Source organism: Muntiacus reevesi, chromosome 7 (genome assembly GCF_963930625.1).
Source record: "Muntiacus reevesi chromosome 7, mMunRee1.1, whole genome shotgun sequence".
NCBI lineage: Eukaryota > Metazoa > Chordata > Mammalia > Artiodactyla > Cervidae > Muntiacus > Muntiacus reevesi.
Window position 1 is genome coordinate 14,557,417 of NC_089255.1, and position 27,935 is coordinate 14,585,351.

The 27,935-nt window shown below is 51.8% G+C and overlaps 1 protein-coding gene, 2 non-coding genes and 1 pseudogene across 3 annotated transcripts; 2 read left to right on the forward strand and 2 right to left on the reverse strand.

The window, feature by feature from the left end:
• The first annotated feature begins 1,322 nt into the window (after nucleotides 1–1,322).
• On the forward strand, nucleotides 1,323–9,475 carry SKOR1 (SKI family transcriptional corepressor 1). Its single transcript, XM_065941650.1, has 9 exons — nucleotides 1,323–1,429; nucleotides 1,649–3,854; nucleotides 4,931–5,021; nucleotides 5,899–6,006; nucleotides 6,560–6,631; nucleotides 7,910–7,984; nucleotides 8,237–8,311; nucleotides 8,824–8,889; nucleotides 9,381–9,475. Exons 1-9 carry the CDS (start codon nucleotides 1,323–1,325, stop codon nucleotides 9,473–9,475), a joined length of 2,895 nt encoding a protein of 964 aa, XP_065797722.1.
• Nucleotides 9,476–14,795: 5,320 nt separating this feature from the next.
• On the reverse strand, nucleotides 14,796–14,902 carry LOC136172834 (U6 spliceosomal RNA). The gene has a single exon (XR_010664154.1). It is a non-coding gene; the product is annotated as a U6 spliceosomal RNA (small nuclear RNA).
• A 7,493-nt stretch (nucleotides 14,903–22,395) lies between these two features.
• Nucleotides 22,396–22,502, forward strand: LOC136172836 (U6 spliceosomal RNA). The gene has a single exon (XR_010664156.1). It is a non-coding gene; the product is annotated as a U6 spliceosomal RNA (small nuclear RNA).
• A 5,096-nt stretch (nucleotides 22,503–27,598) lies between these two features.
• Nucleotides 27,599–27,719, reverse strand: LOC136172776 (small nucleolar RNA SNORA70; annotated as a pseudogene).
• Between the last annotated feature and the right edge of the window lie 216 nt (nucleotides 27,720–27,935).

Sequence of the window (27,935 nt, forward strand, 5' to 3'; positions counted from 1 at the left end):
GGGTCAACTAGTTTCAGTTTGATCCACGGAGATAAAGATGAAATAAATAACAGATAAATAGCTTGATACTTGAAGAAGGTATGAAGACAGATGGGAGAAAGAGGAGCGAGCAGGGAGAGACAGACAGCTCAGGGACAGATAAGATCGACAGATCAAGGAGGGAGAGAGACAGAGGGAGAGAAGATCCCATGCTTTTGAGCTCAGATGCCCTGTCTGGCTGGAGCTGCCCTTTGAAAATGAATTTGTCAGCTTCTGCTGAGTTTAGAGGAGGAACCCTCAGAACTGGGCTGTCTGGGCCGCAGGATTGCCTGCAGCCCTGGGCCGAGTGCGAGCCTTCCGTGTCTGAGGACACGTGGTTGGGCTGAGCCATCTAGGGGGCCCCAAGCATCAGTCCCCAGGTCCTTTCTGCTGCCACTGTCCACAGAGCGACTGCCTCCCTGCCTCGGCCAGAGAGTAAAGCTTGGGACCAGAAGTAACTTTTGACCTGGAGCCTTAGGGTGGCTTCAGAGACGGGTCAGGATTTCTCCCAACCCGTATGAGTCAGGACAACTCCGCATGAAGGATACTCCAAAAAAAAAAAAAAAAAAAGGATGTCCCCCAAAGAGGAAGCTCAGAACCTGGAGACTGCGTTTGGCCTTGGTGGGAAAGGTACATCTGAAGGAGGAAAACTTAGGCAGCGGGCGGCTACAAGCAAAGAAGTGGCTTCTGAGAAACTTCCTTGAGAACCTCTTCGTCCCGTGTGCTGACCCGGAGGGAAACCAGCTTGGGTCTGGACCGCAGCTTAAAAATGCAGGAAATGTGGTTAGGAATTGCTTGACCCGGATCCCACCGATGGCTGGAAAGAAAACGGTTTATATTTCCAGCCGGAATCTTTCTGCTCAACGAACGCGGGGTTCCGGGTGTAAGAGGAAAGGCTTGTGTTTGGGGAAAGCGGTGCTGTTATCCCGGGGAGCCAACTGCACGAAGCTGGGTGCAGTGAGGGCAACTCCAGGGCTGGGCGCTCACGGCGAGCTCTGAGACAGTCGGGTTCAGCACCGCGAACAGCGGTCGTCTCTGTCTCTCTCCGCCTCCTTCACGGCCTCTAGACCCTCCTCCTTCTCCTTACCACCCCCCGCCCCGCCCCCTGCTGTCTGGAGACGGGCAGTGACCGCCCCTCCCCCTCCCTATTCCTCCCCGCGCTGCCCCCGCCCGCGTGCATGCGCGGCTGAGCAGAGGGGCGGCCTGTCCCCGAAGTCCGAGCTTCGGGACCCGGACGGATAGGGCAGGCTGCGAGGGTGGCCGAAGTCTTACGGATCTGGGCACCAGGAAGCCTGGGTTTGGCAATGGCTTTGCTGTGTGGCCTTGGGCAAGTCACTCTCCGTCTCTGGGCCCCACTTCCTCCCCAGCCCGAAAACAGGATCGGGTTCCCAGCTACCCAGGCATTCCTGAGGTCTCAATTACCCCTACTCCTCCTCCAAACCCCGGGGGCTTTTGTTCCAGCGCCAGCATGCGTCTGAATAACAAAAGGCCCGTCCAGGGGGCGAATGAGCTAGGACTCCCCGTTGCCAAGTTTCCCCGCGCGCCGGACTCTGCGCGCCCTGCTGGGCGGGCCCGAGCGGCGCTGGCGCTGAAAATGGCTCATCGGCTCTCTGCTTTCTCTGTTTCGCAGGAGCGGCGGCATGGAGGCTCTCACCACTCAGCTGGGGCCGGGGCGTGAGGGAAACTCTTCTCCCAACTCCAAGCAGGAGCTGCAGCCCTATTCGGGTTCCAGCGCTCTCAAACCCAACCAGGTGGGCGAGACGTCGTTGTACGGGGTGCCTATCGTGTCCCTGGTCATCGACGGTCAGGAGCGCCTATGCCTGGCGCAAATCTCCAACACCCTCCTCAAGAACTACAGCTACAATGAGATCCACAACCGCCGCGTGGCCCTGGGCATCACGTGCGTGCAGTGCACACCGGTGCAGCTGGAAATTCTGCGTCGGGCAGGGGCCATGCCCATCTCGTCGCGCCGTTGCGGCATGATCACCAAGCGTGAGGCCGAACGCCTGTGCAAGTCGTTCCTCGGCGAGCACAAGCCGCCCAAGCTGCCCGAGAACTTTGCCTTCGATGTGGTGCACGAGTGTGCCTGGGGTTCGCGTGGCAGCTTCATCCCCGCGCGTTACAACAGCTCGCGTGCCAAGTGCATCAAGTGCGGCTACTGCAGCATGTACTTCTCGCCGAACAAGTTCATCTTCCACTCGCACCGCACCCCCGACGCCAAGTACACGCAACCCGACGCAGCCAACTTTAACTCGTGGCGCCGACACCTCAAACTCAGTGACAAGTCGGCCACAGACGAACTGAGCCACGCTTGGGAGGACGTCAAGGCCATGTTCAATGGTGGCACCCGCAAGCGGACCTTCTCGCTGCAAGGAGGCGGCGGCGGCGGCGCTAACGGAGGGTCGGGTGGACAGGGGAAGGGGGGTGCTGGCGGCGGCGGCGGCGGGAGCGGCCCGGGGTGCGGCGCAGACATGGCCCCAGGTCCGCCGCCGCACAAAAGCCTGCGCTGTGGCGAGGAAGAGGCCGCCGGGCCTCCCGGGCCGCCGCCTCCTCACGCGCAGCGGGGTCTTGGTCTGGCGGCGGGAGCTGGCGGCCCCGCGGGCCCTGGAGGGCCTGGTGCCGGCGCCGGGGTCCGCAGCTACCCTGTGATCCCAGTGCCCAGCAAGGGCTTTGGCCTCTTGCAGAAGCTGCCCCCACCGCTTTTCCCTCATCCCTACGGCTTCCCCACGGCCTTTGGTCTCTGCCCCAAAAAGGATGACCCTGTGTTAGGCGCAGGCGAACCCAAGGGCGGCCCAGGCCCCGGGAGTGGCGGGGGCGCGGGCACTGGGGCAGGAGCGGGCGGCCCAGGAACCGGCCACTTGCCCCCCGGGGCGGGGACTGGCCCGGGCGGCGGCGCCATGTTCTGGGGTCACCAGCCCTCCGGCGCAGCCAAGGATGCGGCGGCCGTAGCTGCGGCCGCCGCCGCAGCCACTGTGTACCCGACGTTTCCCATGTTCTGGCCGGCGGCAGGCAGCCTCCCGGTGCCGCCCTATCCGGCCGCGCAGAGCCAAGCCAAAGCCGTGGCGGCGGCCGTAGCGGCTGCAGCGGCGGCGGCCGCGGCTGCTGCGGGAGGTGGCGGCCCCGAGCCCCTGGACGGTACAGAGCCGACCAAGGAGGGCGGCCTGGTCGCAGAGGAGCGCTGCCCCAGCGCGCTGTCCCGCGGGCCACTGGACGAGGACGGTGCGGACGAGGCGCTGCCGCCCCCGCTGGCCCCGCTGGCCCCGCCGCCCCCGCCGCCCGCTCGCAAAGGCTCCTACGTGTCGGCCTTCCGGCCTGTGGTCAAGGACGCCGAAAGCATCGCCAAGCTCTACGGTAGCACCCGCGAAGCTTACGGCGGTGGGCCAGCCCGTGGGCCGGGGCCGGGCGCAGGGACCGGCGGCGGCTACGTGAGCCCGGACTTCCTGAGCGAGGGCAGCTCCAGCTACCACTCCGCCTCCCCCGACGTGGACACTGCAGACGAGCCCGAGGTGGACGTGGAGTCCAACCGCTTCCCCGACGACGAGGGCGCCCCGGATGAGGCCGAGCGCGGCGCGCCCAGCACGGGAGGCAGCCCGAATGGAGACCAGACCGCAGGACCCCCGTCTATCACCTCGTCCGGCGCCGACGGTCCCACAGACTCTCCAGAAGGCGGCAGCCCTCGTCCCCGGCGCCGCCCGGGGCTACCCCCAGCCAGTCGGGCCGCATTTGGGGACCTGGTGGCCGACGACATGGTGCGGAGACCGGAGAAGAGCCCGCCAAGCGGCGGCTATGAGCTGCGAGAGGCTTGCGGACCGCTGGGGGGCCCCGCGCCGGCCAAGGTGAGCCCCAAGCCCGCCCCGCTGGTGGCGCCTCCTTGTTTACCCCTCGGCAGCTCTGGGTTGTGGGGCAGGCCCTGGCCGGGTGGGGGACGGAAATTTTTTTCTGAGCGGGCGTTCAAACAGTAGGCCCCGGCTGCTCTGGGTAGGCCCAGCTTCGGAAGCCTGTGGAGCTGGACTCGCTGGGACCCCTGACTGAGGGTTTCGGAAGATCGGGGGTGGCGGTAGGGGTGGGAGGAGCAGGCCTGAAAACTGCGTGTGCTGTGTTTTTGTTGACGAGAGTAGGGAAGAGACAGACATACGGAGATAGAAATCAAAGGGTCTGGATGAAAGAGACCAAAAGCCAGAGAAAAGCGCTCACGAGGCCGGGCGGGTAGCACGCCCTCCGGGATAGGGATCAGAGCCCCGGGGAAGATGGGCCAGTAAGCCGAGGAGACGGAGGCCTCTCCCTCAAGCTGCAGTACGGGGTCCTCGGAATCTTTCAACACCCCAGCTCGTAGTTTTCCGAGTCTCAGAATTCCTGCCCTGGGAACCTCAGGGTTCGTTGGCAGGAAGCTGTTGAGACCGAGTGCGGGGCGGGAGAGGGGCTCTCAGGTTGCCGCGGCCGCGGGTTCGCGTGGGGGGTATGCAGCTAAGCCTGAATCGTTCGCCATTTGACAGTGGGTGGGCACACCTGTACAGTTCCATTCGGTCCATTAAAACACGAGCTACTAGCCGGATGCGAAAGGCGTCATTTATGTCGGGGACTGGGCGCGGGCGGGAGAGAAGATGCTGAAAAAGAGGCGGGCGAGGAGGGCGGGGTGGGCTTTGAGCGGCCCTTGGCTGGGGAACCGCTTTGTGTCTCGGGTAATTTTCTCAAGGGCGCTCGCAATTACCGGGAAACTACAAACGGCGATGCGACCTCCGAGGGCTCCAGGCTGCGCCGCGTGCGTCACGGCCTCTCGGGGCGCTGGGGTCCCGCGGACAAGCGGACCTCTGCCACCCCTTCATGTTTTCTCCTGGCTGCGGCGGAGGGCTGGGCAGCTCCAAGCCGCGGTCAAGCGCCCCCTTAACTGCCTGTCATTTCTCGGCCGCCGCAGGTGTACGCGCCCGAGAGGGACGAGCACGTGAAGAGCGCGGCGGCGGCGCTGGGGCCCGCGGCGTCCTACCTCTGCGCCCCAGAGGCCCACGGTAACGCCCCCTGCCGAGGTCGCTGGCCAATGGAATGGGGGTGGGGGGGACCGCGGCCAGAGGAGGCCTGCGAGGGAAGACTAGAGGAGGAAAGACAGAAGCAGAGAAAAAGGGAGAGGGGAAGCAAAACACTGAAAGAAGAATCTAAGCGAGGACTCCCAACAACTTGCATCTTTTGGTTACTTAACAACAAACCGTCCTCTCCATCGCAAAGATACCACTCACTTATACCTCATGCACTGGGTTAAACCTTTTAAAAACCACGCCTGGCACGTCTTTCAAATTCTCTCATTTATTCAGCAAGGGTTTGGGCCGAGAGGTTGTCTGTGGTCAGGCCGGGTCCGGGCGGAGGGTGGGGGCGCTTGGCCACGCGCTTAGGGACCCCTGAAGTGCGCGGTAGCAGCAGCCCAACGCGGAGGTGCACGCGGGACCCATTGACTCTCAGAGAATGAACTGAGGGCCTCGGAAATCCGGGCAGCCTGAGCCCGGTACGATGTCTCCCCCGCTGTCGCCACCCTGCGGGTCGCCGCCTGGGCCGCGTTCTCGGAGCAGGTAGACCCGGCGGCCACGCGCGCTCGCGGTGCCCCAGTATCTGCGCGCGATGTAGGTCGCTTGTCCCTGGTGGGCTCGGCTGCTCGATTTGCTCTTTTCCAAGGGGCTGGGGAGGGGGCGTGGAGCCGGAGATGAGCAGATCGCGCGCGGGGGAGGTGGTGCCCGGCCCAAAGCCTGAGGGTGCGAGCCCAGGCGCACAGCCGGGAACCAGCGGCGGCCACGACGCTTTTAATTAGGGCTCGGGCGCCCCGACCGCGGTAGCTCTGGCCGTATCCGGGTCACGGTTTCTTTGCCTCTCCTTGAAACTCGGTTTATTGCCTTTAAGAGCCAGATAAGGAAGACAATCACTCGACCGCCGACGATTTGGAAACGAGGAAATGCTATCCAGACCAAAGGAGTATCTCCCAACCAAGTCCGGCAAATACAGACCGAGGTGAGCCCTAGGACCCTCGCTCTCCACCCCAACTCGGGAGCTGGACCCCAGGTCGCCCAGGTTTCCACCGACTCCAGTTTGCGAGGGAGGCTTTCTAACAAGCCTAAGGGGCTGCCGGATAAACATTTGCTCTCCTCTCGCGGCTGGCAGATAAACATTTAAACAGAATGGGCAAGGGTCAAGCCAGGTTTCCTGAATTACTTACCTCCGTGGTGGGTTTGGGGTTCTCCCGGGTAAGGGAAGGAGACTTACTAGAAGGATATCAGGAACACCATTACCCACGTAAAACAAGTCAAAGAGCATTTCCTGCCCTAAGATAGCCTGTTATCCCTGATCCACTCTCCTCCGTGGGGGGGGGGGGGGGTGTCACTCTCTGAGTGACCTAAAATAATGGTTTGGAAGGTGGGTAGAACTGGATGCCTGCAACTGTCTCCTCTAAAGGCAGAGGGTCTGAAATAGGTACTCAACTTAGCTCAGTTACCAGGAAGCTCACCCCTCCCCTCCCAAGGCCTCTCCCAGAACAAAACCCCTCTTACTTGCCCTTGTATCCCAGGCGAAGATGGGCTCACCCTAGATGTCACAGGAACTCAACTAGTGGAGAAAGATATCGAGAACCTGGCCAGAGGTGAGGTTAAATCTATGAAACAGGGGTACACTGTGCTTGGGGAAATCGTCCCTTCTTGTAGAGGGGTGGTATTCCTGCAGGAGTGAGTGTGAGAAGACAAGGCTCTTGAGGAACCAGTCTTCACTGACCAGAAAAGATAATCCCCTGGACACATTACCCGGGCACAGAGGTGGGGGGTGGGAGGGTGGAAGGGTGAAGGGAGTAGGCGGAGGGAACCAGCCACCCCCAGAGGTCCCAAGGCCAGGCCTGTCTGAATAGTCCAGTGAGAAAGAAAAATGAGTAATGATCCTTAGAAGGACAATCTAGGTCTCTCAGCCTTCAGGAGTGTCTCAGAGGTTATTTTCTTTTCCTGGAATCAATGCATAACTGACTCCACCTCACCCTAAATGGGGTGAGGATGGACCTTGTTTGTGGAATGGGGTCCCTGCTCAACTGCAGGGGCAGAGTATGGCTTGAAGCAGAGAAAGGAACTTCTAACCCTACTTTGCTCCTCTGTCTCTCATTTTTGTGTTTTCTGAGCACCTGCGAGGGGAGGACCAGATACCAATAGCTCCATGGGCAGCCCCTTGCCACTCCTCTAAAGCAACTTTTGAGAGCACCTATGGGGCTTTCCACACCCAATTGCCCCCTTACCCCACCCAGCCCAGGGTTGGGCTTGGAAACTGGTGTGTGTTGGGGGAGGAGGGAAGCATTGGTTGTCTTCCACTGTTCCCAGTTACAGATTTTACGGGTGATGTAATTACCTTCAAAATCCTTCTGCTTTATTTGAGTGTTCTTATATTTGGGGTCCTGGATTTGGGGTCCTGGGACCTCTTAAAATTGTAAATAAACTGTTATGAATATGTGTATTTTTCTAGGGTGGCGGTCCAAGGCTTTGACCAGATTCTTCCTTGTCTGTATCATTGAAGGGAGAGGTTAGGTCCATGGATTGAAGGGGTAAACTGAGTCTTCCTAGGCCTACCTCTAAACTTACGGAGTTAAGAACAACTTAAAGCAGATACCATGCTGGTTAGTACCTGGGCCCAGGATCTAGAAGTCCAACAAGCATTCTGCTATTCTGAATTTCATTCTCCTGGGCAATCTAAACCCCTAACCCCATCTTCTGCCCAGATCCTTTGGATGCACATGGAAAAACTGAGTGTTGAGGGCCTACCATTTGGTCTCACCCTCCACTACTCCTATCTCATGGCTACTGGCCAGAGTGGGACCTGGGTGCCTTAGAGGCCACCTGCGTCCCACCACCCTCCTCCTTTACATCCCACTATCGCCCTTTCACAGACGAATTGCAAAAACTGCTCCTGGAACAAATGGAGCTCCGCAAGAAGCTGGAGCGAGAATTTCAGAGTCTCAAAGGTACCCCCATTCAGACCCACCCCACCTGATCACCAGGGCCTTCTTCCCGCATGCCCCGCCTGGCCTGGACCGGGGACCCAATGCAGGCAGCTGCTGCTGCTTCGCGTTCAGCCAGAGTCACCGAACCCTTCTTTTCCTAGCCGGGTTTCCCGCTAGGCCAAAGACAGAGGGGGGGGGGGTGCTGGGGAGTGGGGAAAGGGGGCCGAGGGAGGGGGTTGTGCGTAACAGCTCTCACTTAATCAATTTGCACAGATAATTTTCAGGATCAAATGAAGAGGGAATTGGCTTATCGAGAAGAAATGGTGCAACAGCTGCAAATTGTCAGAGGTAAGACGGGAGTCAGGTGAGCGCGTGCACGGGCCGTAACTGCCTCTCGTCTGGCAGGAGCCGCAATGTTGGCTCAGTCATTTGGATTTAAATTGAAGGTAATTTAACAATTATTTTTTTTATTTAATATCCTTTGTATACTCTGATTAGCCTCAGAATGGCAAGCGAGCCCAGCAAACGGCTTGCAGGCATCATTACATGGAGTGATTGAACTTCTTATCGCGGCAATTTCCATGGTTTCTAAATTAAAAATCGAGGCGTAAAATTACCTGGGAAGTAATGCCTAAGTTTGCTTTAATTTTGGTTAGATCCGTCTGCCTTTAAGCGCCATCCCAGGCCATTTCCTCCCTCAGCCAAGCTGCAGTTTGTAGCTTTGACGCCCCCTCCCTCGGTCGCCGGGACTTGTTTCTGCCAGGGGCTGAGCTCTGAAAAGAGGGTGAGGCCCGGGCTGTGACCCCAAAGGGCCCTAGGGTGGTCTCATTTCCTCACCGGCTACTTCCTGTGTCTTCCAGATACTCTTTGTAACGAACTTGACCAGGAGCGGAAGGCACGCTATGCCATCCAGCAGAAATTAAAAGGTGCGCAAGCGGGGGAACAAAGGAGAGGTGCCAGACACTGGCTGTGCGGGCGAGTGAATGAATGAATGACTGCGTGAGTGATGATGAGGGGGAAGGCCAGGTCTGCAGAGATAAGTAACTGAGAGGAGGGAAATGGGAATTCATTTTAATGGAGAAATCATTCTAGAACGGTGGGCAGGGAGAAGGGGCCCCTTGAGCTCTGGGCATTGGGAAATCTGTCACCAGGTCCAAATCTGGTTTTGAGCTGAGCGATCTCCCTCTTACTGTGCCTCAGTTTCCTCTTGTGTAAAATGGGGCTACTAAACTAGAGCAGTGGTTCTGAATGACCGGGGTCTCTACTACCTTCCCACCTTTTGATCTTCTCGCTTGAGAACTCCTGAATCTGAAGGGGGTGGGTTAGACGTGGATGGGCAGGGGAGCGAGGGAGCCCGTGGACCGCGTGGGCGAGACAGGCGAGGAGCCCAACATGGCCCAATCGACTGTCTCTCCAGAAGCCCACGACGCCCTGCACCATTTCTCCTGCAAGATGCTGACGCCCCGGCACTGCACTGGCAACTGCTCCTTCAAGCCCCCACTGTTGCCCTAGGGCCGGCCCAGCCGCGCCCACGCGCCCTCAAGCCATGCTGCTCTCTTCTTGTAAATACCCGCGGCCGCGGCGGCCGAGAGCGAGATACAAGCCATTCGGACCGGACCGATGTAAATACAGCCTCCCGCCCGCCTGCCCTTCTCCCGAGCGCCTCGGCCTTGCCCGCTCCCTCCTGGGAGCCCGAGACCAGGACCCAGTCTCCGTTTCCAATTGTAAATACCACCTTGCCTCATGGTTCAACTCCGGGCATCGGGTCTCATGGGCTTAACGGACCAAAGGGGGTAAAAAAAGGGAGAAGGGGGCTTCTCCGCCCTGTACAGCCTCTGAACCCCAATTGTGAATACAATGTAGCAATTTCGCTGGCCCCGCGCTCCCCTCCCCGTCCACTTCTGAAACTCTTGTTCCTAATGACAAAGTGGCTATGTGCAATGGATATAAATGTATTGTGAGTCTCTTGGTTCAGTAATAATGGGTTCATTTTTAATTTATTTATGTTGTAAGTTATTTTGCTTCCTTCTCCTGGACCTACTTCCAGCCCCATTTTGCATTCCCTCTTGGGTTTTTGCTTTGTCTTATTTTTTGTTGTTGTTGTAACCTCTTGATGTAACAGCACTTTAAAAAGGGCGACAACTGACTCACGAGATGGAGACCACCTTGAGCCTGATTGGGGAGATCACCCTGGATCCCTGAGTTTTGTTTTGTTTTTAATAAAAAAGAAAGAAAAAAAAACCACCCGACACTTCCTGGGGCTGTGGAGGTGGGAGTGTGGCGAGGGGAGGGGCGGGGAGGAGGCGGGCGCAACAGGTGGGGCGTGCTGAGGCGCCCGCGCTGAGACCTGTGTTTGACCAGGTGGGCTGCGGCGAGCACCGCCACCTCTCCACTGGTTCTTCGGGCACACCCAGCTTGCCCCATAGGCCAGAGGCCGTCCCCGCCCCGTGTTTAGGACCCTCCACTGGGCCTCCGAGGAACGAGAACTCCTGTTAGGTCTCTGAGTCTTCCCTCTAGCGTTCCAGGGGCTGAGTTGACTCTTGCCCATGTCCAATGCCTGCTCCACCGCAGAAACCTCCGGGGCGCTCAGAGACGGAATTCGCTCCCTGCCGGGAACCCCTGGTTCAACTAGAACCGCCAGGAGGCCCGGGCGCCGTCGGCCAGGGCCTAGAGCTCTGAGGCGGGGCGGGGGCGAAACACGTGGGATGGGCCTGGGCCTCGCAGCCCGTACAGATGTCCGCCTGCCTCGCCGCTAGCGGGAGGCGGGGAGTCCTGGCGGTGTTGGACGTTCCGGCCCTTTTAGTCCCAGCGGGTTTGCGGACGGCGAGGAGCCCACGGAGGAAGGTGAGATACGCCGGCCGCTAGAGTTCCGGGGGACGGCCGCAGTTTTCGAGGCCTTACCTAGCCACCGGCCTCCCTTCGGCCTCAGTTTCCACAGCGCACTCGCTGCTTGGGCTCGGATAAAAGATGGAAACGGCAGCGCGATTTTTGAAGAGGGAGGAGAGTGTGGTTCGAGTGGGAAAATACACGGTTCTGGGAATCATTCTGACCTGACTCGCAATTTTCGCTCCTTGCTTGACCTGCAGTGGTGCCGAGTCTTGCCCCTCATTCTTTCTAAAATAATATTTAGGCCTCCGCCCCTGGCGGCGCGTGAACGCACTCTGCGAGGAAGCGAGCGCAGAGCCGCGCTGCGCGGCCGGGACCCGCGCGCCCCGACGACCTGCTCTCAGACACCGCAGGACTCTCCCTGGGCGGCCTGGACGCCCAGGGTGGAGACCCTGGAGGCGGGCGTCCTGTGCTCCCACCGAGCCAGCAGCTGGGACCCGGGAGCCTTCGGCTGCGTTGGTGGGGAGGTTTCTTGGCTGGTCGTCCGAAGGGCCCGGGGCGGAGCTGGCGAGCAAGGGCGCGCTGACGGCCTCGGAGAAGGGGCCCAGGAGGGGCGATCCGCCGCGCGATCTTGGCAGGAAGCCAGGCCCTGGAACACCCGGTGCCGGTGCTGCGGCTCGGAGCCCTCCCGTCCCAGGACATTCGAGGGCTAGACCCAGAGGGGACTGAGAGAATGGCTGGGTAAATTATGAGGTGTCGCTAAGGGATGAGGTCGCCTCGAGATGCGCGATCTCCCCCATAGGGACCCTCCAGGGAGCGGGAACGTTTTTATGCGTGGAACCAACCGGGTCAGAAACCGAGGTCCAAGAGAGGAAGAGACGCGGGTCCCTAGCGCGTTCTAGGGGCGAGCGGAGCTAGGACCCGGCGAGGAGCGCGGGTTGGGAGAGTTCGCGCGCCCTTCCCTCTGGACGGAACAGCTTCTTAGGAAACAGCACTTTCCTTCTCTGTGAAATGGGGTCAACACTTACTACCTACGTAGGAAGTTATTCTTTGGCTGTGCCCCACACAGAGGAACCTGGTAAATATTCCACCTTTCCTTTTCGAATTTCCCAAAGTGGGGGAAAGCGCCGCAGGCAGTTGGGGCCAGCCGGAAAGGGCGCAGCATCTGGACCGGATTCTCTGTGGATTGGAGGTGTAGGCGGATGCGACCTAGAAAGAGCTCACAAAAACCCTCCTGGGCTCCGATTCCCTTCAGAAGTGGTTTGTTCCCCCCACATGTTAATAACCAAGCGATTGGTATGGATGTAATTATCAATAATTATACGAATTATTGCTGATTGCGGGGCTCGTAGCTACTTTAATTAGTTTACCAGATTCTAATTAAGTTAAATGAAACATTAATAGGGAAAATATGCTTTGAAAAAAAAAAAAATCCCGATTTTTAATGTCTTTTTCTCGCCACAACGTTGCCACCTTGCGACACACTTTAGGCATTACAGTCAGCGTCCGGAGGCCCCAGACTAGGGAGCCGTGTCTTAGGGAGAAAAAGTGGGGCTTGGGGAATGGGGAGCTTTCGTATTGTTTGTTTCTCACCTCGGCCTCCGGCAGTACCCAAGAAGGTCGGGCTTTAGAGTCTGAGGTTTGGGGGTGGGGAACCAGGCAAACATGCCTCTTGGATCTCCCACTCCTTTTTCATCCGAGGAAGGCTCTAGGGATGCGCCTCCAGACAAGTAGCGCCTGTATTCGTCTGTCCCAGCAAATCCAGGGTGATAAACTGAGGGAAGCTGGAGGAGCAGGTGGAGACAGCATCAAGCTACTTGGTTTTTCACTCCCCTGGGAGAAACCAGTAGGTAGCCCCCCCCCCCCCTTATTTCCTCTGAAATTTGAGGTAACCACTCAGCAAAGCACACCTGGAAGATTTCTGGATTCCCGGGAGTAACCTCTGTGTTTCTGTGGCACTTGGTTAAGGATACTAGTAGGGTGCTTGCCTCCCTGAGTTATCCTTGTCGTGTGTGTGTGTTTCCCATAGAACTGTAAATGCCCTGGCCATCTCGGCCACATCTTGCCCTTCCTTGTGATCTACAACAGGGCCCAACGCATCACAAGTACTCAACAGATGCCCAGATGAATGGGGTCAACTTTGGGGTTCATCTGGATGCTGGAAATGTCTGAGGGAAGGAATCCTTAGGACTTTCTGGACCACAGCTACTGGGAAGCAGCTAAGCTCGTTTGCATAGCTAATTAAACAGGCTCAGATCTTTTGTCGATAGGATTAGTTTGGGGGGAGGAGGCAAGGGTCAGGTAAGGGATGGTCAACCTAGAACAGGAAAGTTTTTTCCTCTTGCAATTGCATCCCAAAGAGGGTGCTCCTTCACTCCCTCTAATTTTGCAAAGTTACTGGGCACATACCTGTCCACCCATTCCCAGCTACCCTGATCTAAAGTTGAGCCTTGATCCTTTGCAAAAAAAAGTGACTCCTGTCCTTGAATTCAGAACACCAAAAAAAGCAGAAGTGGACCTGCACACTCTTTGCATTAATTCTAAACAGCCTTTTCTCCCTCTGTACACTCCCAGAGGGAAACATAGTGTTTGCTTAAGAACACAAACTCTACAGCCAGATTTCCTGGGTCTCAGTCCCTTCTCTGCCACTGACTGGTTGTGTGACATTTGTAGGGCAAGCTGTTGAATATCTCTGTTCCTCAGCTTCCTCATCTTTAACACGATGGGGGAAAGAATACCTAGTTTATAGAACTGCAGAGCCGCAGAAGTCTTTGGCTTTTATAGCACTAGGAATTGCTCCTGTCTTTCCTAATTTTTAATCTGAAACAGGGTTATGCCACAAAGAAGGACAAAGAATGACCAGTTTCTCTAGAAAGAGAGAAAGCCAAACCAATAGTGGCCATTTTCTTGTTAGATATTCCAGAAAGGGGCCTTTAAACTACTCACCCAGTGACCCAAGTGGCCTCCAAGGAAGCAAGTATCTTAGGGGGAAGAAACGAAAACCAAAGATTGTCCTCTAACTCCATGCACTGGAGGCCGTGAGGTCCCACGGATGCCTACCTGGAAAGGATCATTTTGCCTCCACTGAAGAGAACAGAAATGGATCCTGCATAATACACTGCTCTGCAGCTCTGAGCACCCGCCGCCTGGGGCGGCTCTGAGGCCCGGCGACCATCCCTGCGCCTTGACTGAGGCGAGCGCAGAGCCTGGGAGCCTCGGGACGCAAGCCAGCCTGGCTCGCAGCGGCTGCAGAGACCGCCAGGCGGACTACACGCGTGCTCAGGCACCAGCAAGGCGTATGCACCCACATTTTTCTCCTGGAAAGAAATGGATATATCTGAACTTTGTTGGCATTTTTTCCCCTTTTCATTCTTATTAATTAGGACTGTGCCTTTTGCCATTGAATTACCTGGGGGCAGGGCTTTTCAGGATTTGCGCAGCTTTGTTTCAGCTGCTTACTAATTAACATGATCATGCCCAGGTGGCTTTACCTCAGCATCTCCTATGAAATAGTGGCAGTAATACCCACGAGACAGGGCTGTCAGGAATATTAAAATGAGATATCGGTGAAGGCCTTGGCACATAGGAGATGCTCAATAAGGAGTGAGTATTGTTGTTATTATTCTTTTAAGATTGAGAGGTAGCATGAATCAGTCTTGTTCCAAGTTCCTGGTATAGTACAACTTAAGTTTATGGTGGCACCAAGGTCCTGTTATGCTTTGGTCCTGAAACGGACCAACTTTGGCAAGGCCATTTCCTTAAGGGTAAGGTACAGTAGAACTCAGGATAATGCAGAGGGAAGCGGAGGCAAGATTTGCAAGGTTGAAGAGTGGGGCCCAAGGGCCAGGTGTGAAAAGCACAGGAAGTGATCAATCTGATTGCCCACACTTACTTTTACTTCATCTCCAGGGACTATAGCTTCTTTTATGTCAAACAAAAAGCAGAAACTCTAGGCGAAAAGCGTTCGCATCAAGGTGCGAGCTGTGCAGACGGTACACTCGTGGACAAAAATATGGAACGCTTCACGAATTTGCGTGTCATCCTTGCGCAGGGGCCATGCTAATCTTCTCTGTATCGTTCCAATTTTAGTATATGTGCTGCCGAAGCGAGCACGTTACAGACCTCGTCTCAGGAAGTATATAAAGCTAAGAATAGAAAAAGTTTTATGGTTATGGTGACTAAACTTTACCCCTTCTTTAGGCTTCAAAGTACACGATAAATTATGTTCTTTTGTATCACACATACTTTCATCATATCGTTTGATTATGACCGAGTTTTATAGTCTCCATAGCCTTAGTGCATCGTATATGCAAATGAGGGGAACCATGGGAGATTGGCCCTCAACCCGCCCGACCTCTGCGCGCCTAGCGGCCTGCGCCGGCAGACAAGCTCGGTCACGTGGTGCGCGTTGCTCACGCGCCTCTTGCGCTGCGGCTCGACTGAATGCCCAAGGGTAGGTCGCAGCGCTTGGCGGAGGGGAACGCGGCAGCGCGGTGATCCCCGCAACTACTCGTGGCGGCGAGTGCCTCGCGAGAATGTTTTATTGGGACGAGAGGCCATGGTGCCAAAGAGAGCCCCCCAGAAGTGCGGTCCGGGACTCCGAACCGTTTGCGAACCGATGGTCGCGTTGGGACTAGTGACCCCGCGAGTGCTGGAGCCACCGACAGAGAACCGGCAAGGACTGGGCGCGGGAAGTTGTGTGCTGCGCGGCTGCGGCGGCGCCAGCTCAGGAAGGGTCCGAGTGCGCCGCTGCTTGCCTGGGTGCTCTCAGGGCCAGCGCGCCGCGCTTGAAGCCAAGGGAAAGAGGGATTGGGGGGAGGGGTCCTCTTTGGGGTCCAGGCTTTGCATAGACGGGCTCGAGGGTGGTGGCAGTCTGGGAAATACCACCACCCTTTGATCCAGTCCTGGGCCCGGCACTGAATCTGATTGGTCAGTCCCACCCCCACCCCCCGCCAGTTTGTAGGTTAGAAAACTGATTCTTTAATTGGTTAAATTATCAAGGCCAAAATTATCCTGCCAGTGGTGAGAGAACTGGGGATTTGGATGCAAATCTGGTTTCAAAGACTGATTTTTTCCTCTTCACTGTGTAACTCAAGAGAGAAAATATTCGGGACCAGGAGTGTAGTCTGCCCTTTTCCTCTTAAACGATGCTCTCAAGGCCTTATCAGCTCAGGTTTTCCTTCCTGCCTTCATTTCCACCAAATATTGAGTATCCATGACGTGAGCACCGGGGCTGCAGGGAGCATGATGCTTCCGTTTCAGCCTGGAGAGAGCATTTTTCGTGCTGAGACAGATGGGAAAGAACATGCGGGGATACAGTGTGGCTGGGGATGGAGGCCACGTGAGTGGGTGGGCAGGAGGGAGGTGACAGTCGAGCTATCACTTGAATATAGGGATGCAACCCTGAGCGGACAGGACGCAGAGTCCAGGCAGAGGAACACTCGAGTCACCTGGGTCGGTTTACCCATCTGGGCCAGTCCTCCAGAGGAGGCCACTGTGGAGGTGTCAATAGTTGGTGCTCCACGTGGAGCTCTGGCAACGCACTGTGAGCCTGACTCAGCTCCAGCCCGGGAGCGCCTGGTCTGGCCTCTGGGGACTTCGGAGCCCTTTCCCCCACCGCCCCCCACCAATTCGGTGAAATGGGAATCAGGTGCAGGCAGCCCAGCTTCTCATCTGACCTCTCTCTAAATAAGCAGTAAGCAAACAGAAACCTCAGAATGCTAATATGGCCTTTATTGAGCGAAAAGAGCTAATTTGGGCAATGATGTTTCCTTCAGACTTACAAATGGGAATTGCAAATAACCAAAAAGCGTGTTAGCATTGATGGGAGATGATGCTAATCTTCAATTAGCAGCCACGTTTTTCTTCATTTGTTTAGAGTGAGAGCCTTTTGGACACAGTCGATGCACACACGTGTCACGGTGACAGGTACCTCTCATGGGTTCATAACTGCCTTATTGCGGAAACCAGCAGGAGGTGGACCAGGCTGATGGACCAAGTTGTTCACTGTTTCTTGCTTTATGAGCTTGTGTTATTTTGAGCCAGAGGTGGGTTTTTGTTTGTTCTGTTTGTTTTTTCTTATTGAGCAGCTGTGGTACAGAGGACAGAGATCTGAATTTTAGTTCCCATTCCTCCCTGAACCTGTCTTGGCGATCTTGGCCAACTTTCTGGACCTACTGGCAGAAGTTTTAACTTCTGCCAAGTGAGGAAAGTGCTCTAGAGACTAACATTTCTGTCTGCTTTTACCTGCTGTGGTTTTTGTAACCAGGCAATTGAAGAATTTTTCAAGACTAATTAGCAAGATGTTAAAATTCAACACTAGTTTTGATTTCTGTTTTAGGGGCATGGAAGATCCTGGAAACAGTCCACAGGGGCTCATGTGGATCTAGGGTCTGGGACCTGCTGGACCAGAAACCAGTTGCCCCTGCTCCAGCCAGGAAGGCCCAGCAAGGAGGGAGAGGGAGGTTGGGGGAGGGTGAGAGGTTTCCTCTCTTTTCTTTAAGCTACTGTGGAGATTGTTTCTTAGACACACCCACACAAACTCACATCCACATTCACACCCACACTGACACATCCACACCCCTACCTCTGTTCATTCCAGGCAAGAATACTGGAGTGGGTTGCCATTCCGTTCTCCTGGGGATCTTCATTACCCAGGTATAAAACCCACATCTTCTAAATTGTAGGCTGATTCTTTACTGTCTGAGCCACCGATGGAATTTTTTCTGTTTTGTTTTTGTTTTTTCCTCCTTTACTGAGTTACTGTGGGCACTGTTTTTACCAAAGGTCTTGGAAATGGCAACCAACTCCAGTACTCTTGCCTGGAAAATCCCATGGACGGAGGAGCGTGGGAGGCTGCAGTCCATGGGATCCCAAAGAGTCGGACACGACTGAGAGACTTCACTTTCAATCCTTTGGCTTTGAGTTACCAGAGACCCTGATTCAAGTGTAGTTACATTACTTGGAAAGGACAGCATTGCATATACTCATTAACTCCTGTTCACTCAGCTTAGCATGAGTCCTTGCCCTTTAAGGTCCTGTTGAGCTGTTGCTCTGTATTTATATACACACACACACACATTTTGGTTTGGCTGTTGTGGGTCTTCATTGCTGTGTGGGTTTTCTGTAGTTGCGGTGAGCAGGAGCTACTCTTCGTTGTGGTGATGGGCTTGTTGCGGGCGCTTCCTTTGTTGCTCTAGGCCTGTGGGCTTCAGTAGTTGTGCTGCAGGCGGTTTAGTTGCTCCGCGGCATGTGGGATCTTCCCAGACCAGGGACTGAATCTGTGTCCTCTGCATTGGCAAGTGGATTCATAACCACTGGACCACCAGGGAAGCCCAAGCTGTTGCTAAGGCTTAAGGCTTAAGCTTAAGGCTTCACTGTGATTTTTGTAGGCTCTGAAAGAAGGTTCAAAAAGAATTGCCAAGTGCAAGTACAAAGTCAGCCAGCTTCTCTCTGTCTCTGTCAGATTCTCTATGTGTGGATACAGATGGGGGGAAGAATGATACTTCCTCCAAATCCACCCTGCACCAGAGTCCTGACGTTACTCTCCCCTGGGTTATTCTGACAACAGCTGTGGAGCAGGGGGATAACGGCAATGGCTGTGAGCCAAGAAGGGTCATTGTGATGTCCTAGGAATGAACCTCAGCTCTCTCATCTCTGAAATGGCAGGAATGATTTCCCTGCTTGCTTTGCTGGGTTATGAGGTCCAGTGAGAAATCCCGTTGTAAAGTGCTGTTTGGGAAAAGGTGGGAGTGTGTTCTGGTCAGACACCCATTTGAGCTCCAGGCAGTTAAATGCTTCCCTTACCTGGTGAGCGAGGCCACTTGTACATAAGGAACAGACCTACAAAATATGAGCGCCAAGATGAACCATCACATTGAATTAATATTTTCACACCACTTAACTCTCATTAAAATGTACTTTGCTGAATTTAATATGTGATTTCAAATGACACAACATATTAAGTGCTTAATATACTAGAAATTATGAAACTATTATAGTTGATGCCATATGAAATAATTAGACTGAATTAAACTTTAGCATCCAAGTAAAGGAAAGACGTCAACTTATAACATCTTAAAGTAGCTTAATCCACTGCTGTAATCCCCAAAATGAACATCGAGAAATTAGGATTTTTAAGTAAAAGTGGAAACTTAATCTGTACTTACACCCAGCTCTTTCAGGCTTTGGTGATGAGAAATATCGTTGCCTTTGGGAGATGAGAGATCCTGGGACCCACGCCAGGCCTCTTGCCCTGGGGCCTGGCTTGGGGGTGACTCAAGTGGCTGGAATAAGGCTTTCTGCTGAAGTGGCAGATGGGTCTTTGACCCTACTTGGCCAGTTAAGTTAAAAATAAAAACAAACCAGGACTTCCCTAGTGGTCCAGTGGTTAAGACTTCCCCTTCCGATGGCAGAGTGTGTGTGTCCGATCTCTGGTCAGGGAGTTAAGACCCCAGATGCCTCCTGGCCAAAACATAAAACAGAAGCAGTATTGTAACAAATTCAGTAAAGAGGTAAAAAAATTAAAAAAACAAAACAAAGCCACAAATTCACTTTAATGAACATTGATTGAGTGCTTCCTTTATGCCAGCAATTATGTGTTTTCTCATTTCATCCTCACAATACCCCCATGGGATAAGCCACCATTTTCGGATGAGGAAACTGAGGCTCAGAAAAATTCAGTGAATCATGTGAGGCTTCACAGTCAGAATCCACAGTGTTTGCTCCTACATCCCATGCAACCTCCTTGTTATTGTGTGTTTGTGGGTGTATGTGTGGGTATGCACACTACTTCCCATTTCAGTAATGGCTTCCCGACCAAATACATTAACTGCTATCTAACAGTGACCCATGGCTTTATCACATTACAGTCACGGAGGGCAGGGGCCATGACTTGAGAGCCTCACTTTAAACAGGAAGGACACAGCCTGGCTAACTCACACACGAAGTTCTCCGTGAATATTAGCTGCATTCAAAAAGAATGAATTCAGGACTTCCCTGGCTGTCCAACGGTTAACACGTCACTTCCACTTCGGTGGGGGCTGGTTCGGTCCCTGGTTGAGGAACTAAGATCCTGCATGCCCAGAGATACAGCCAAAAAAATAAATCGAGAATGAATTCATTACCTCCTGAGTATCCTAACATTTACTTACATGTAGCTGTCATAAACAAGACAGCTTCTTAGAGAGGAAGGAATACTTCCTATCACAGGGAGTACCTAATTTTATAACCATTTAACATAGTGGATCTCAATACTCATATCAGCATGAAAATACTGATCTAATCAGCTATTTGAAAAATGTAAAGTTGACTGTGGATATCTAAATATGTTAAAATTTACTGACCAGAAAAATGATTTTAATGGAAGCAAGAAAATTTAACTCCAGCCAACAGATGCTTATAATTAACTGAAAATATGTATTTTCCATTAAGTATCAAGATTTAGCTGTGCCTCAGCTAAGAGAAAACCAGATAACAATGGCTTTAAAGTGACAGAGGTTAATTTCTCTGTTGCATAAAATAAGTTGTCTTTCAAGATCTGGTCTCATGGCTCCTCTCTGTTACAGAGCCAGGTAAGTTCTTTTATCCTTTAAGGCAAAAACTCATGGTCTAAGATGGCTGCAGGAGGTCCAAGTTCCAGGTGTCAGGAAGGCGGCAAAGAGTGCATTTTACTTCCTTGCATAAAATCTACAACTAAGAAAGAGAAAGAGAATGACAATGAATGGGCAAATAGCAGGCAATGGCGTATGACCCGTTACTCAGAGGCTGGTCAGTAGTTGTTACTTTTCCTTTCTGCAGTAGTTTCCCCGGTGGCTCAGACAGTAAACAATCTGCCTACAATGCAGGAGACCCTGGGTTTGATCCCTGGGTAGGAGGATCCCATGGAGAAGGGAATGGCAACCCACTCCAGTATTCTTGCCTGGAGAATTCCATGGACAGAGAAGCCTGGCATCCTACAGTCCTTAGGGTCTCAGAGTCGGACGAGACTGATTGACTAATACTTTCACTTTCCTTTCTGCAGAGCATCAAGAAGGGGAAGGAAGTAATATTCACTAACAGCGTATGGGGTTCCTGGGATCATGCTGGACATTGCACCTGATGTCCTTCAGTGACCATGTCCTGTGTAGGTGGCATAGCAGCAGGTCAGACAGGAGGGGATGCTGTGACTTGGGGTGGGACTCGACCCACATGTGGAGGTAGGAAGTTGAAGTGGGGGTGTTGGCATGTTTGCCTAAGAAGCCCAGTGGCTTCTGGGAAGAAAGAGATTAAACCTCCAATACTTTTTCTCTGAGATTCAGGTTATTAAAAAAGTTTCAGGATGGATCTGATGGTACCGGCCAAGATCCAGTAGCAGGAAGGTTAACACTATGCCCTTAAATGATAATAAAATTGCTCTGAGTGTATAGAGTGGAGTAATTCAAAGGTTAAAAAGAGAACTTAATAGAAAAGTGGGCAAAAGTCTTGAACAGGCACTTTACAAAATGGCAGCTCTAGATGGTTCATGTGAAAGTGTGCTCAATGCCATCAGTCAATAAGGAAATGCAAAATAAACTACCTCACAATTAACCCTGGCAGGTCTGCTAATACCAAGTGCTGGTGAGGAGTAGAGCCATGGAGATGTGAGACTCTATGGCTGGGGTAAGAAGAAATTGGTGTAGCCACTTTGGAAAACTGTCTACACACCTTGTAAAATTGAAGATAGGGACTTTCCTGATAGCCCAGTGGCTAAGACTTCATGCTCCCAGTGCAGGGGGCCCAGATTTGATCCCTGGTCAGGGAACTAGATCCCACAGACCGTAACAAAGACCAAAGATCCCATGTACCACATCTTAAGACCTAGCACAGCCAAATCAGTTTAAAAAATAAATGAATAAAGTTGAAGATAAACTCATCCCGTGAGTCAGTTGATCCACTTCTAGTTACAAAACCTAAAGAAATTCATGCACACCTGCACCAAGTTACAGGTAAAAGAAAATTCAAAGCAGTGTTATTTGTAATGGCCTCCAAACTAGAAACAACTTGAGTGCTCATCAACAGCAGAATGGATAAATACATTGTGATTGACATACAACAGATGACCACACTGTAATGAAAATGAGTGAACCACAGTTACATCCAGTGTTAGGTTCAGTGATCTCTCTCCCGTCCCACCATTATTCATAGGTTAAAGCCCTAACCCCCATACTTCAGAGTGTGACTATATTTAGTTACATAGTCAATTAAGTTCAAATGAGGTCATATGGGCCAGTGTTCATTCAATACAGCTGATGTCCTTATAGAATGAGGCTATCTGGACATAGATACGTACAGAGGGAAGATGAAATGAAGACAGGGAGAAGACAGCCATCTATCAATAAGCCAAGAGGAGACCTGGAACAGAGCCTTCCCTCACAGCCGTCAGAAGGAAGTAACCTTGCTGACACCTTGATCTCAGACTTCTAGCCTCTTCAACTAGGAGAAAATAAATTTCTTTTGTTTAAGCCAGTCAGCCAGCCTGTAGTTCTTTGTTATGGGAGCCCTAATAAACAAATATACTTGGCAACATGGATAAATTTTGTGAACGTGATATTGAGTGAAAGAAGTAAGACAAGAATATATACAAAATTGTGCTCGCTTCGGGAGCACATATACTAAAATTGGAACGATACAGAGAAGATTAGCATGGCCCCTGCGCAAGGATGACACGCAAATTCATGAAGCGTTCCATATTTTTTTCTGCACTAGTTCAAGATTTAGCCAAGGCTGTGGCAAAAGTGTAACTTGTGAACTTTGGAATACTATCTGCAAATAAAATTGGCACCATGTGCCATCTGTACATATTATATGTTACATTTATTTACTTTTAATAAAGTTGCAGTTCTTTTTACTCAAAAAAAAAAAGAATATATACAAAATTATATTAATACCATTTCAATGGAGTTCAAAATTAGGCAAAACTGTACTGTTTAGGAATACAAATATAGATTGTACAAAATAAGACAAGGGATTACTGTGAATGATAAGAACATGGAAAGGAACACATGAAGTCTTCTGGGATGGTGGCTAAAATATTTTGTTTTCTTGGGCACCGGTTAAAGTGTTCTTTCTAAAATTATTCACTGAATTGAAACTTTGTTTATAATAATCTTCCCAGTGATTTTTTTAATAATAAAATGTTGTAAAAGCAGGAAGGAGAAGGAGGTAGGAAGGAGGAGGGGGGAAGAGAGGGCAAGAAGAACCCATGGGCCGACATCTTACCAAGTGCGTTTGCCTAAGGATCTGTCACCACGGCTGTCTGTGAATGGGGAGTCTGAGGGTCAGGGGCTGCTTCTGAATTCATCACCAGAGCCTGGAATCTCACACCCTTCCCAAGAGGAGGCTTAGGAGCTTTGTAACCTAGGGAAAGCCACTATACTTCTCTGAGGTTTGTTTCTTTTTCGGCCTCCCAGCACTGGCATGCGGGATCTTAGTTCCCAGGCAGGGACAGAGTCCACACCCCACATGGGAAGCATGGAGTCTTAACCACTGAACCACCAGGGAAGGCATCTGAGGTTTCTTTCTTCATCTTCAGGCTGCGGAAGCCTCACTAAAATGCTGTAAGGCTCTTCTCTTGCTAAGTCGGGTCTCTGCTCAGATGTCACCTCTTCCGGGAGGCCTTCCCTGACCTCTTCTTGACAGTGGCACTTCCTTTTATTCTTTTCCCCTTTGTTTTTCTTCATAGTGCTTAATACTGATGATAGGTATATATCACTGAAATTATGTCAAATATTTGTTTCTTTGTTCACCAGGAGTATCTTTGTCTTGTTTATCACTGTATCCCCAGTGCCTAAAGCAGTGTGTGGCACAGAATAGGTGTTCAATACGTATTTGCAGAATAACAAAGACTAGCTAATACAATGCTCTTAGTGCCTGCCCCATGACGCCATCAATAAATGCTGGGCTCTGCTTCTCCTTTTGCTGAGACTCTCACCCATGTTTCCTGGGGCTGGACTCAACCAGCCCCCTATCTCATTCTGGCCTCCTGTCCAACCAATGACTGAGAAAAGACCCAAAACTCCTCTCCTGGCTGTTAGCAACATTTCATCTTAGGTAACGTCAGAAACCTCGAATGCTCAGGGCTGGGGTCTCCTGTACGATGATACCTCATCCTGGGTCACTGCTTTCCCCTGAGCCCAATGTGGTCCATTTCATCTGCCCCCTCCCCACACCTCTTCTGCGGGTCCCAGCTGGAGGTGGGGGCTGGGGAGGGGGTTGACTTTCCCCTCCAAGGGGCTCAGCTGCCCCAGGATGACCGGGCTCTGAATACTGATCGCACTTGCGGTGTGTGGGTATTTTCCTCCGTCTATGGTTACTATTGTGGGCTCAGAGAGAGGCCTTGCAGACTCCCCATAAAGGCTTCTCTCACTCCTCTGCCAGCCTTAATTGCTCCCTCCTCCCTGTCCTGGCTACGTGGCATCTATATTTAGCACTTATTTCCTTCTGCCTTGTGTTAGAGTTAGTTGTATGCTTGCTTGCCTCCCTGTCCCCCTCCCCAGGCCCTGAGCACCTCCCCAGGGTGTGGGGCCAGGCTTTGTTCATTATTGTGCTCTAGGCGCAGGGCATAACACCTGAGGCTCAACAGTTTTTAAAAAGGGCCTCCTATTGAAATAAGAGGTCATAAGATCTTAGGCTTAAGATGACATTCAACAACATTCTTCACCAGCCCAGGTGGGATGCATGAGACAAGTGCTCGGGCCTGGTGCACTGGGAAGACCCAGAGGAATCGGGTGGAGAGGGAGGTGGGAGGGGGGATTGGGATGGGGAATACGTGTAACTCCATGACTGATTCATGTCGATGTATGACAAAACCCACTGCAATGTTGTGAAGTAATTAGCCTCCAACTAATAAAAATAAATGAGAAAAAAAAAAAACCTTCTTAGATACTTAATCATCTGAGACCACTGGGGAAGCCCTTCCTAGATATGCCATCTCCCAACTTCCCCATTTAAAAGCTAATTAAGGCATAGGAAAAGACAAAAACTCAGAACCTTTCAGAAAAAGTGGCAAATGATTGGCAGGAGCCTGGGAGGAATTTTCCCTAATGATGTGCTTGTGGGGCTGGGCAAGATGGCACAGTTGGTAGCCAGTGCATGATTTTCAAAAATTATTTATTTATTATTTTTTGGCTGCACTGGGTCTGTGTTGCTGTATGTAGGCTTTCTCTAGTTGCAGCGAGAGGGGGGCTACTCTTGGGTGTGGTGCATGGGCTTCTCATTGCCGTGGCTTCTCGTTGCAGAGTTCGGGCTGTAGGCACACTGGGTCAATGGTTGCATTGCAGGGGCTTAGTTGCTCTGAGACATGTGGAATCTTCCTGGACCAGGAATCGAACCTGCATCCCCTGCATTGGAAGGTGGGTTCTCATTCACTGGACTACTGTGGGAGTCCCCATACATGCCTTGCCCTCTAAACTGGCCTTGAACCTTCAGGCAGGAAGCACGCAGGGGGAATGTTTGACCCTCAGTCCCTCTCTGGGGTTGTTCCAGCCAGAAAACTGGGTAACTCCTTCTCTCATGAAGGTATGGCTTCCTGAAGTGGTCACTTCTGTCCACCTGGGCCCTCTTGTTAGCCCATGTCCATCTGGAAACCTAAGAGCAGGGAGTTGAGCGCTACTGGCAAAGGGTCTGTCTGGAAGGCATGTTCACCTAATGTGCAACACCACAGGAGGAAAGGGTGTGTCTTTATTTTAGTTCAGATCAGTTCATTCGCTCAGTCGCATCTGACTCTGGGACCCCCTGGACTGCAGCACGCCAGGCTTCCCTGTCCATCACCAACTCCTGGCGGTTGCTCAAACTCATATCCATCAAGTTGGTGATGCCATCCAACCATCTCATCCTCTGTTGTTCCCTTCTCCTCCTGCCTTCAGTCTTTCCCAGCATCAGGGTCTTTTCCACTGAGTCAGTTCTTTGCATCAGGTCGCCAAAGTATTGGAGCTTCAACTTCAGCATCAGTCCTTCCGATGAATATTCAGGACTGATTTCCTTTAGGATGGACTGGATGGATCTTCTTGCAGTCCAAGGGACTCTCAAGAGTCTTCTCTAACACCACAGTTCAAAAGCATCAATTCTTCAGCACTCAGCTTTCTTTATGCTCCAATTCTCATGTCCATACATGACTACTGGAAAAACCTTAGCTTTGACTAGACGGACCTTTGCTGGCAACACAGTGTCTCTGCTTTTTAATGTGTGTCTAGGTTGGTCATAACTTTTCTTCCAAGGAGCAAGTGTCTTTTAATTTCATGGCTGCAGTCACCATCTGCAGTGATTTTGGAGCCCAAGAAAAGAAAAGTTTCTCACTGTTTCCGTTGTTTCCCCATCTATTTGCCATGAAGTTTTAGGACCTGATGCCATGATCTTCATTTTCTAAATGTTGAGTTTTTAAGCCAACTTTTTCACTCTCCTCTTTCACTTTCATCAAGAGGCTCTTTCGTTCTTCTTTGCTTTCTGCTGTAAGGGTGGTGTCATCTGCATATCTGAGGTTATTGATATTTCTCCCAACAGTCTTGATTCCAGCCTGTGCTTCATCCAGCCTGGCATTTCTCATGATGTACTCTGCATATAAGTTAAATAAGCGGAGTGACAATATTCAGCCTTAACGTACTCCTTTCCCAATTTGGAACCAGTCTGTTGTTCCATGTCTAGTTCTAACTGTTGCTTCTTGACCTGAATACAGATTTCTCAGGAGGCAGCTAAGGTGGTCTTGTATTCCCATCTCTTTAAGAATTTCCCACTGTTTGTTGTGATCCATACAGTCAAAGGCTTTGGCATAGCCAAAGCAGAAGTAGATGTTTTTCTGGAACTCTCTTGCTTTTTCAATGGTCCAATGGATGTTGGCAGTTTGATCTCTGGTTCCTTGGCCTTTTCTAAATCCAGCCTGAACATCTGGAAGTTCTTGGTTTGTGTACTATTGAAGTCTGGCTTGGAGAATTTTGAGCTTTGCTTTGCCAGTGTGTGAGATGAATGCAACTGTGTGGTAGTTGGAATATTTTTTGGCTTTATTTAGCTATATCTTATATACAGTATGTTTGTTTAGCTGTATTATATATAATATGTATTATAAAATATCTTTATTTAGCTATATCTTATATACAGTAATATGGATGCATAGTAGTAATGAAATTGTATTAACTCAATTGCAGGCTCTTTGGCTTTTAGTAGAGGAGGATAATGCATTTATATTTATTCTGGCATTTGCTTTCATTTTCATGTTTGGGCTTTATTTTCTTTCTTTTTTGGGGGGGGCTTTATTTTCATGTTTTGATCTAAGCTTTCTCTTTTTTCTTGCCTTCTGTGATAGGTATGATTTATTTATTTTTATCGTCTGTGATTTGGACAGTATACTGCTTATCATTTTAATTCTGCTGACACCTGCAAGGTTTTTTTTGGACAGGAAGGTAGGATTTATTGGTGGGTGTGAGCAAGGAAGAGAAGGCTCTCATGAATGCAGGGCCCACCATTTGTGTGGGGGCCACGATTAGGGATGTATTTGACCCCACAGCCGTCCCGGGTGAGCTGCTTTTTTGCCCTCATGTTTGCAGTTTCATCCACATTAAACTTAGTAACTCCCCACTCCTTGAAGATGTGGCTCTTCTGGCGGCCAGGCAGCCTGAAGTTGGCCCTGCGGAGGGCCCCAGTCGCAGGCTGCTTGTTCTGCAGCGTGGTGTGGATGGACCTTATGACTTGGCCAATGTGGACGCTGACCACTGTGCCCTTGGGCTTTCCAATGGCACCTCGGATACAAGCCTGGAGCCTAGGCTGGGGACAGCATGCCAGTCATGAATGTCCACTGGAAAGTGCTGTCTCCAGGGTTCCTTAAGGCAACGCCTACAGGCAGCAGGCTGCATACACTGCGGAGGAGGCTGCTGTTTGCAGCCATTGCACACCGGGCCTCCATGGCTGGCTTAATCGGCTGCAAACAAGACGGTTAAGCATTTTACGGGACCCTTGTTTCTCCAACTCTCACATTCAAGAAAAATCTACAATTTTTGTCTCTCTTGCAATGTAAGAAGTTTTCCAGTTCCCTACTTCCACACCTCTCCATTAAAGGCTTAGTTATCTTATCTTTTTCAAAACTATGTGAGTCTTCTTTTTTGAAAAATTGGAATCTGTCATTCAGATTTTAACAATGTCT